Source organism: Lissotriton vulgaris, chromosome 7 (genome assembly GCF_964263255.1).
Source record: "Lissotriton vulgaris chromosome 7, aLisVul1.2, whole genome shotgun sequence".
Taxonomy (NCBI): Eukaryota; Metazoa; Chordata; class Amphibia; order Caudata; family Salamandridae; genus Lissotriton; species Lissotriton vulgaris.
In genome coordinates this window covers 223,642,134-223,652,988 of record NC_141695.1, presented here as the reverse complement: position 1 = coordinate 223,652,988, position 10,855 = coordinate 223,642,134, and the positions used below count along the sequence as shown (strand labels likewise).

Here is a 10,855-nt window from a genome sequence, read left to right as displayed (position 1 = left end):
GTGTAAATAAAAAGCTCTTTATTGTATTTTGGACAATCCCTGGGTGTTACTTTTCTCCCTGAATATTATATCTGTAATAAACTTCTCAGGGACCCTTGTTCCTTAATAGAAGAAGCACCTCCTGACCAACGCACATAACAGGAACCAACGCAAACAATCAGCACACATACAGACAGTGTGGCATGGAAACAAGCCACACATACATTACCCAGAATGCACTAGGATGACATGAAAGCCTCGGACTGAAAACAGTATTTACATGGCGCGACTGGCAACCGTATTTAGCCACGTACAGTTACCCCTCTTGCGAAAGCTCATGCCTATCCAGACCAACTCACATACCGGCACCAGTGCACACAGAAACACACATCCATTCAGCTCAAACTGTCTTACATACACACAACAAAGCACATGCAAACACACACAATGAGGTAATGTACAAGTTACAATGAACTCATATGGTGTGGTCTTGAATATCGAGCAGAGAATTGTGTTATCCCCTAATATCGTAGCCAAACTATCGAGGGAAAAACCATTGACAGGTAAGTTTGTACTGATTTCGATACATATGGCTTTAAGCTATGTAGATGTCAACTCTCCAGAAGGCAATTGAGTGGTTTGACTTTTTGCAACAAAGTGGAAGGAAAGAAAAAACAAGTTTGCTGCACAAATAGTTTTGAATGTCTTTATTTTGCAAATTAATCATACAGTTTCATTAGCTTATGTCTACACAAGGCAAAAGGCTGCACTGTGATGAAATATTGTGATGAGAATGAGGGCCTTGACATGATCAAAGAAAGCAAAGCACTAATACTTAAACATACACAGGACTGTTACTACAAATGCCTACATTTTTGTGAAAACACGATCTATTTCTAATTCTGGCTGCAATAAAAACAGCAGATGCCATGGTAGTGCAGTGCTCGCGCTGCACTGTAGTCGTGAATCATTCTGTTCTCATTTTATTTTTTCAGATTGTAGAAAGGTTTAAAATGTGTAATTGGTGCAATCAGCACTTAGTCAGACAAACCAAATACAAGCGTTAGGACCTTGTTACCAATGGGCTGGAAAAGGGCATAGATTTCCCCATTCCGGAGTTACCTCCAAGGATGGGAAAAAGAGGGCCCCATTAGGAAAAAATAAGTACCAGGGAATTTGTAATGTCGAGTCTGATTCCTCAAGTAATTTCCCAATTCACACAGAGTATTCTAAGACTTTCAGCAACAAACAACCCCACGAGTCTTATAATTCCAATGGGGTGGTTAATGGTGTTACCAGTCCCAATCAGTCCCATCGGATTGGACTCTTCCAGTGAGCGTCTTAATATGGGATTCAGTGGTAGCAGGGAGTTGAAGCCGTATCCGTGGACAGCCATTCTGCATGAAACAGTTCTGAGTATCTTAAAAAAAAAGAGCGAACATAAAACATATTCTGTATTAGGTGAATCAGGCATATGCCGAAGCTTGAGTAAAATGTGTGCAGTTCATGGAAGGCAAGATGTCTCTACGACTGGGTTACACTAAGAGACGAGCAGGATTGAAGGAGTTGTTGATGAAGTATTATTTTGCACTGTAAGATAAAAAAGAAACATAGATTAAAATGTTGCACACTTGCATAGTGCCACTCAAATTACTTTCATGTTTTACTATGCTAATTCACCACTAATCCTTTATGGGTTCTGGAGTAGCGTGCCACTCACCGTAAAAGTGCTTCAACACCATATCAGGGGTAGCAAATGCTATATAAATGCAAACCTTTGCTGTGTTCTATCTCTCCACTATCCTTTCTCAATACAAATAATTGACTAACATATCCACCACTCAAATTACTTTCATATTTCACTATACTAATTCACTACTAATCCTAAATGAGTTCCGGAGTAGCCTACTACTCGCTGAAAAAACGCTTCCACACATCATTATGGGTAGTAAGTGCTATATAAATGCAGACTTTTTTCCCCTCTTCCATTCCTCTACTATCCTTCTCAATTCAAATAACTGACTAAAATATCCACCACTCAAATTACTTTGATATTTCACTAAACTAATTCACCACTAATCCTTTATTGGTTCAGAGTAGCCTGCTACTCGCCGAAAAAGTGCTTCAACACCTCATCAGGATTAGCAAGTGATATATAAATGCAAACCTTTTTCCATCATTTATCCCTCCACTATCCTTCTCAATCTTAAAAACTGACTAACAAATCCATCATTCAAATTAATTTCGTATTTCACTATACTAATTCACCACTAATCCTTTACAGGTTCCGGAGTAGCGTGCTACTCGCTGAAAAAGCACTTGAACACCTCATTAAGGGTAGCCAGTGCTATATAAACGCAAATCTTTTTCCCCTCCACTATCCTTCTCAATCCAAATAACTGACTAACATATCCACTACTCAAATTACTTTCATATTTCACTATACTAATTGACCACTAATCCTTTATGGGTTATGGAGTAACGTGCAAATTGCTAAAAAAGTGCTTTGACGCCTCCTCAGGGGTAGTAAGTACTATATAAATGCAAATACAATACAATTGTTAAGTACACCCAGTGAATACAATACTGAAAGAGTTTGCACAGGGATCAGAATGAAGAGTTATGTGATAATTATCACAACCTTGCATTTTCCTCCCTAGTTGATTTTGGCAGTTCAAACATGTTGAAATCTATTAGTGGTGGGGTGGGGTTACAATAAATGACAGGAAAAAAGGCAAAGCATGCATAATTTGGTGTCTTAAAAATCAATTCTGCGAGAAATCTCAGTGGTAAATACCTCACCCTAGAATAATGATATGTCCTATGTTGTAAATATCCCAATGCATTATGCACAACTTCTTTTTTTTTTTTAAGTTCAAGTTTATTGAAACCAAAACATAGCATAAAATACAGAATGTAATACACTCAACCAATGGAAGGTATAGGAGAAACAAAAATAGAAATTGAGAAGGTATAATAAAACGGAATCAATAAACACCTATATCTAAATCATGGAAAGGGAAAACAAAGGGGGAAAAAGAACAAACAAAAAGGAAGTAAAGTATGGCAAATTCGTAAAGTAAAACATTGTATGCAAATAGTGAACTGAAATAAATAGTATACAATTGACAGTGAATAATAAATAAGTATAAAAGTTTGTAAATCGAAGGAAAAAGACAAATAAGAAAAGTCATGGCGGTTTATGAACATCATCAGATGGATTTTGGTAGGTAACAATAGCAGTTTGAGGAGAGGGAGAGAACTTGGAGAGGTAGGTAGTAAGAGGAATCCACGATAGGTCTCTTTTAACAGCTAAGGAAACGGGGGTAACATAATTGGTATCAAGTCTGTGATGAAAACGAATAGCATTCCACCAAGCTGAATAACTGACTTTGGTGGAGTCTTTCCAATTGGAAGTAATAAGGTGAAAGGCTATGGCGAAAAATAAATCAAACAACTTATAGTGAGAAGGGGAGAGTGGTAAATCAGGAGACAAAGAACCCAAAAGGACGTTGAAAAGGGAGAAAGGGAGTGTGAAACCAAAAATATTGTGCATGCGGGACCAAACTAATTGCCAAAAGGAAGCAATGTTGGGACAGTGGAACAACATATGAAGTAAATCTGGGGGCTGGCAAGGACAGGACCAACACTTAGGCGAAAATTCCTGGGAAAATGATGCCAGTTTCTGCGGGGTTAGTAGTAAACGGTGATATAAGAAGTAAAGAGTTTGGGTAGTATTAGCAGCTCTGGACGTTTTGTGTATTTTTAACCACAGCTTGTCCCATAAAGAGACAGGCCAAGATCTTGACAAATCCCGTTCCCAGGCCAATTCAGTCTTCGATTTGAGTCGCTAAGGAGGAGTTATAAGACATTTGTAAATGTGAGAAGCGGATGGAGAGGTGTCCAAAAGCGGGCTAATAATAGAGTAAGAGGAGGGTATCTCAGAGGAAGAAGGAAGAGATTGAAGATATTGAAGAAGAGCAGGTAGTAACAGGTCATATTGTTTTCTAAAGGAAGCAGGGAGAAGAAATTGAGTTTGAAGGTCAGCAAAAGATAGAGGAACGTTATGGAGTAGAAGTTGGGAAATCCAAGATAAACCCCTGGATTTCCAAGATTTCCAATAAAAAGAACGGTTTTTAATGCGGAGTAGTTTATTATGCCAAATGGGTTGGGGAGACAAAGAAGCAGGGGAGGGGTAAGAGGAGGGTAAAAGGGGGGTTAAAAGATAACGGGTATGAGCAATGACAGGGGATTTCAAGAAAGAAACGTTGGCAGAAAAGGCAAGGGTCTCCGAAAAATCAAAAGGTGAAATAAGAAATTTCTCCAGAGATAACCAAACAGGAGGATAAGTGGGAATTTCTGTGGAAAGCCAACGAGAAGCTTGTTTGAGGATGAATGCACAACTTCTAATGAGGGCCAAAGAGTAGTAGAGATTGGGTTTAAATAAAATGTTCTTGAATGTTCTCAATTGTAACATGAAATCCCCAGAAAGCACAGAAAATGAAACTCCCTGTGCCATTGAACATTTGTTTGAAGTCCCTGTAAACTGCCTGGAGCACGACTAGGGCTGGAAAAGTTCAATAGACCTGGGCTGGGTCATTACAAAATTGTTTATCAGTCTTGTTTGAATTTCAGCTGTAACTTGTTTGGGCATGAGGTTCGTGCCAGATTGCAAAATATGTATTGTTCATCGTTGATACAACACTAGTACACAATGTAGGTTCAAGCATTTAGATGAACAGGTAAAGTGCCCAACAGAGAATCTAGGGTGTGAAAATTTAAAAGTGAAGAGTAACTTCAGAAAAATCAAAGCAGCAGGGTAATTGCACATTAATATATATGTCACAACAAAATTCAAAAGTACATATAAAGAATGTAAAACTCAGTGTGATCTGGACTGCTTTAAAATTCATGTCTGATAAATTTCAACCTCAATGAGACTATGGTGCGACATGATGCAAACATAGCCACAAACACTAAAATAACAGACTAAGAAGAAGAAGACGGCGGTGACACTTAACATGATTGTTATTTCTACTAAAACTGTGACTACTATGGGCCATATTTATCAAGTTCTCCTGCAACGCAGTATGAGAAGGAGAGAGCAGGAGAGTACTATACCTACAGAGAAATGTCTCCCTCCTCCTCTCTCCTTAGCGCCGGCACAGAATTTTGCTACCAAGCGCCATGCACAAACCTTTGCGCCATAGTGGGTGCGTGAGTCTAGCATAGGTCTTTACTGGTAGGGTACCCTTCCAGTACAAAACACTGTGCCTAGACAACAGCTAAAACTTTTCCTACTCTGTATCTGTGCTATATAGTACAGCACACATGTAAATTAAACAAAACGAGAAATGAAAACATTTCTCTTTTAAAATCCAGCTTTCAAATGGCGTTCTTTGTTGACTCAATACCCTTTCTCTAATTTTTATTAAATAGGGTTTTGCATCAGAACTCATGGGTGGTTGCATGGGAACGCTCATGTAACAACCCCTTTATGCCAAGTAATGCAAAGCAGAATGTTACTGTACTTTGAGTTACATGTAGCCAAATTCCAGTGCAAAACAAGTTTTTTGCTGAAAGTAAATCACAAAAAAAACGTAACGGTCACTTTTGTGACCAAACTCAGTGCAAAATGGTCAATGTGGCCCCAAATGTGGTCGAATAACACTGAAAAAGTGAATGTTATGTGATACATCCTCATAGATTTGTGTGCAGTGCTTAATTTGTAAAGGAATAAGTGTCAGGGCCCAAAGTTTTGTTCAGAAACCCCTGGCCGGGACTAATGAATATCATCATCCCTAATATCTAGGCTGTGTAGTCTTAATTCCACCTCATGCTTTTTTAATCCATCCCCAGTCACTCCCTGCCCCATTATCTTACTCTCGCATGCTCCAGCTTTCTCATTTTGTCAGTTTTTCCACGTTTCTCTTCCTCTTTCCTTTGTGTGTTATTCTCTCTCATGCTTGGTAAAAGTTTGATGAGGAAAATTAAGTTCTGATGCCCGAGAATGAATGCTAGTGATTCTAACCTACAACCATCAGCTCAGATGAAACACTGTTTTTGCAAGATCACACAAACATAGTGTAAGAAGTAGGGGATAGATAGAGGTGTAGAGAGTAGCATGGTTGCGTGAAGTGTAAACAATTCATCAGCTTTGGTGACTCCTTTAGACAGCGAGAAGCTGCTCCTGCTGCCAAGACGAGCAGCAGATGGACTAGCTCTACATAACACCCATCTTTGGTCAGGGCTCCCAAACCCAGCATGCCCATGCATCCCTAAACGCTTGCATTTTTGGTGACTAGAACTACTGATTTCACTTGCCCTTCACCTATAACATCCCCAGAATTCCAGCAAATCCCCCTAGCCCTAGCCTATGTTCCATAACCTCTCCCCATTCCCCGCCCATCCTCTGAGCAGTTTCCAGTTGTAGAATGACCCTCCCTTAATAGAAGGGACAGCCTGTGACTGGGAAACAACCCAGTAGTGTGGACTAAAAATGTGTAATATCCGCCATTAAAAAGTTGGGTTAAGAATTGGGGTTTCCAATCAATCTACAACTGACTCCGTACATTATCACCAAAAGCAAAGGGTTAGTAGGCGAGGAAGCATCACAAGGGAAAGTGAGAGCTTCCAGGAGACCCTCTTAGTACTGCTGGCAATGTAGAATTTCTTACCAGGCAGAGAAATCTGGTGCCCTCCAAGAAGCGATCATCTGAGATGCATCCGAAGCTTGTCCTCCCACTGAAAGCTGCAGGTCATCGTCTGAATTATCATTGAAGTTACCGCAGGCCCCGCAGAGCTTCCCAGCGTAGACGTCCCACACCCGCACTCTCACATCTGCATTGGGTCCGATGCTTATCTGCACTTTACCGCTCACTTCTATGATCAGGTGCTGCTCCCTTTTAAACACCGCAATGACTCCATTTATTCTGATTGGGACGGGAAGAGGACGTCCATTTAGCTGAAATAAGAGCACACGTTACGGTTAGGCATAACTGCTGACATATGCAGAGGTATTTTTATACATTATGGGCTGCACCTGACTTCTAAAAATCAAGGTTATGTGTAGGAAGACTCCTCCCTCAAAAAGGATTGGCAAAAAAAATGATGTACTTAAAGCCAAATAGATTGACTCTGGAATTTTCTTTTTTTATTGGCACTTTTGAAAGGGCATTTACAACTCACATCACTACAAGCCGGACATTCCAAATGGATAGCAGGGATGCTCAACCTTCCCACTCCCAAATCAACCTTGAAACAGTGGCGGCTCCACCGCTGAGGCAGAGGAGCGGCGCCTCACCGTACTAGCATTATTATCATTTTATCTTTCCTTTCCTGGTGGCAAAGACGCATTGACTGACCCTCTTGGGCCGGCCAAACTGTCATGCGCACTTTGTATGTTCTGCTCCCAGGCTGCATTACAGCCTGGGTGCAGAACATGCACCAGGCTCCCATTCCCTGCCTGAGTGCCGATCCACTGTGCTCAGATCATTCACAGCGCTACATTGCAGCATAGTGATTGGCTAGGGGAATCAGGAGCCTGGGTGATTCCTGTTCCTGCGGAAGCCGGCAGGATGGCCTCCCCATCCCCCCACCCTGCCTCACCACCTCGGGTAAATAGAAACCGCCACTACCTTGAAAACAAAGTGGCAACCCCAGGCATTTTACAGAACAACTTCCTTTAAGCCAGCAAAAATAACATGGGTTTAACACCTTCAATGCTACAGCAATTCATCCTGGCAGCTGCACTCCCTTGAATCCCATTGTTCACGACGAGCTCAGCTCGTCATGAGCCCACGAGCAGTGTACTGCATGACGAGCTGGGCTCGTCATAAGTAGCGAAGGGGTTAACAGGCTGTTTAAAAACTGCAGTACATAAACTGGCAAGACCTTTCATTTTTCAAGAATATGGGCCTGATCGAGAGTTGGCGGAAGGATGCCCCATCATATATTATGTAATGCACTTGTGGGCAGCTAATCTGACCGAGGCCCATGTTAATACCATCTTAGCTAATCATCTCCATTCTGCGAATATCTTAGATCCTTCGCAGAATGGCTTCAGGCCCGGTCATAGCACCGAGACTGCGCTCTCTATATGGCTGAACATCTTCGCATGTTGGTTGATTCTGGTAACACAGCGGCATTGGTTCTTCTTGATCTCAGTGCCGCTTTCGACACTGTCTCCCATGACATTTTACTCCAACGTCTGGTAGAGGCCGGGGTGGACAATTTGGCACTTGAGTGATTCCGATCTTTTCTATCTGATCGCACCTTCAGGGTCACCACCCCTCCTTTTGAATCTAAACCTCATGCGATCGCCCAGGGAGTCCCACAGGGATCGGCTCTTAGTCCCACTTTATTCAACCTTTATGTGCAGCCGCTAGCTGCTGTCGCCATGCGTGGGAACCTGTCCATGGTGTCCTACGCAGACGACACACAGCTGGCGGTCGCCATAAGTGGGGCTTCCGATCTTGAGGCTGCTAAGTTCCGTGAAGGACTTATATCTGTGGCTCGCTGGATGACTGACAACTTCCTGCAATTGAACGCCAAGAAAACCGAGGTGCTCATTGTTGGGAAACAAACCCATCTGTGGGGCGATAATTGGTGGCCGCACGAGCTTGGTCCTACCCCTATCTCTGTCACTGAGGTCAAAAATCTAGGGGTGTGGTTCGATTCCCAACTGAGCTTCTCTACCCACACCAAAAAGGTTGCTGCTTCGTGCTTTGGGATTTTGCGTCAGCTTCGATCCATCTTTAAATTCTTCGACGCTCCCACTAGACAACTCATGGTACAAGCCATGATTTTGTCTAAGTTAGATTATGCCAGTTCTCTTCTTCTTGGAGTTAATCAGGCTGAACTTTCCCGTCTCCAACGCGTCCAGAACGCTGCCGCCAGGGCTCTGGCCGGCTTACCCAAATTCTTTTCAGCCAGAAAAACTATTCACAAACTCCACTGGCTCCCAGTTGCTCAGAGAATAATGTTTAAATCTCTCTGTCTGTCGTTTAAAATCCTCAAACACTCGTCCCCTCAGATCCTGGAGCATCTTATTTCCCCTTACGTTCCAGCACGCTCTCTGAGGTCTTCTGGTCTCCACTTAGCCATAGTGCCACGTTTTAAGAGATCCAGGACTGGCGGCCGCTCTTTTAGAGTTCTTGCTGCCAAGCTATGGAATTTCCTTTCTGCCCACATACGTGCTATTGATGGGCTTTTTTCTTTCAGGAAGGCCGTTAAAACTTTCCTTTTTCCCCCAGCTCCTTAGTGCTGATGTGTTTTGGTTCTGTTAGAGTACTTGTCCGGTTTTTCTGTTCTGTCAAGCGCCAGGACGCCCCTTTGCTGGGGCATCTGTGCGCTCAATAAATCCGGATAACATAACATAACATAACTTGTAGTCAGGTGGACGGGATATCAGTTTCGTTTGTGACAAAATAACATGTTCACTCAACGCGAAATCAGACTCTCGCTTGTTTCTTCATTTGCTTTGATTTTGCCATCATGCAATTTCAGGTAGATTTTCAGCCATTGGATATCTCTGAGAATCGGGTTAGAAAGTGTATGGTGGGAAAAGTTCAGGTTACATAGATCTCACATTCTTCTGCCGTGGACAGCAGAGCTATTCTTCGGGTTAGGCAGATTTCTCAAGTTACAGACAGCCTTCAGGTTCAACCAGCAGACACATCTCTCAGGTTGCACCAAGCTTACAGTCTCAAACAGAGACAAGGGTAGAGATGATAATGTTATCCAATCTGCATCAATGATGAACTGCTGCTACATGAACCATGAATTTACATTGATAGAATACATTTCCCTATGGCAGAGAGGAAACCAATTGCCTAGCTTTTCCCGAAACACCAGTCTTAGCTTTTCGGATGGTATGGTATGGTATGGTAAAAAGTTTTAAACCGCGCTCGGACACCGTACGGTTTCATGGCGCTCACATCTTTCTTCCAAATGAATCATCTAGGTACATTACTAATAATATGAATCTAGCTGCAAATCAACTAAGAGCTGTAAATGTGAGGAGTATTACAAAGGAGAAGGAGGACTCAACCTGGAAAACGATAGAGCACAGAAGAGGGATACTGGGGTGGGGGAACTTACAGATGGGGAAGGGGTGTTAGATAAAGTGAATGATTACACTCCAGACCCCCAATTATAGCTTGTTATTGTCTATCCCCAAAAAAACAGCTTACAATTTCAGTAAATAATTGAGTTTTGTCCCCCAATTATCAGCTTGCATATTTCAGCATGTGGCCTGTGCTGCTGCATGCAGACAGATTGGGCTTACATACTGTCTGCATCACCTCTTCATCATCCATGAGGGGAGCACCTACCCTGAGTAAGTTCATCAGTTGCTGAGAAGCCCACCATATCGGTAGGACATCTGTCACAAACCAAGGATTGATGCCATGTGCCAGGGGTCTCCACAAATACTCCTAGCAGAGCCAAACCTGTGGTTGTAAAGGCCATTATTATGCCAAGGATGTCTCCAAGCAGCCAAACCTGGGGTTGGGAGGACCACCATTATGCCAAGGGTATCCACACTGTGGAAGGTAGCCAATATATGCTGGGGCAATTAACTGCTACAATCAATAGGACAACCCTCATTGTGTCAAATATGAAAGCATTAGGGCAAAGATGGCCATAATGTACTAAAAATACCATAGCCACGACCAGCAAATAATCACCAAAATGTCAGGAACGCACAGTTTTAATACCAAGCATTCCTCTGATATGCAAAAGATGCCCATAAGATTAAAGGACTTCCATTATGTCAGTGGTGACCACGATAATGCAAAGGAGCTGCACAGCATGCTTAGGATAGGTCAGTGATTGGATACCCTCACGGGTAACAAGAAGCAACAAATCTACTGCT

General features: G+C 42.3%; 1 protein-coding gene across 1 annotated transcript in view; it reads right to left on the bottom strand.

Moving 5' to 3' along the window:
• Nucleotides 1-671: 671 nt before the first annotated feature.
• Nucleotides 672-10,855, bottom strand: part of LOC147701257 (IgGFc-binding protein-like) — a 388,685-nt gene continuing 378,501 nt past the window's right edge. Inside the window, exons 32-33 of the mRNA XM_086930000.1 lie at nt 6,657-6,943; nt 672-1,569 (exon numbers count right to left, since the gene is read on the bottom strand). Of these exons, the coding sequence (XP_086786126.1) occupies nt 1,560-1,569; nt 6,657-6,943 (297 nt within the window). The 3' untranslated portion in view covers nt 672-1,559. The remainder of the gene's footprint in view (nt 1,570-6,656; nt 6,944-10,855) is intronic.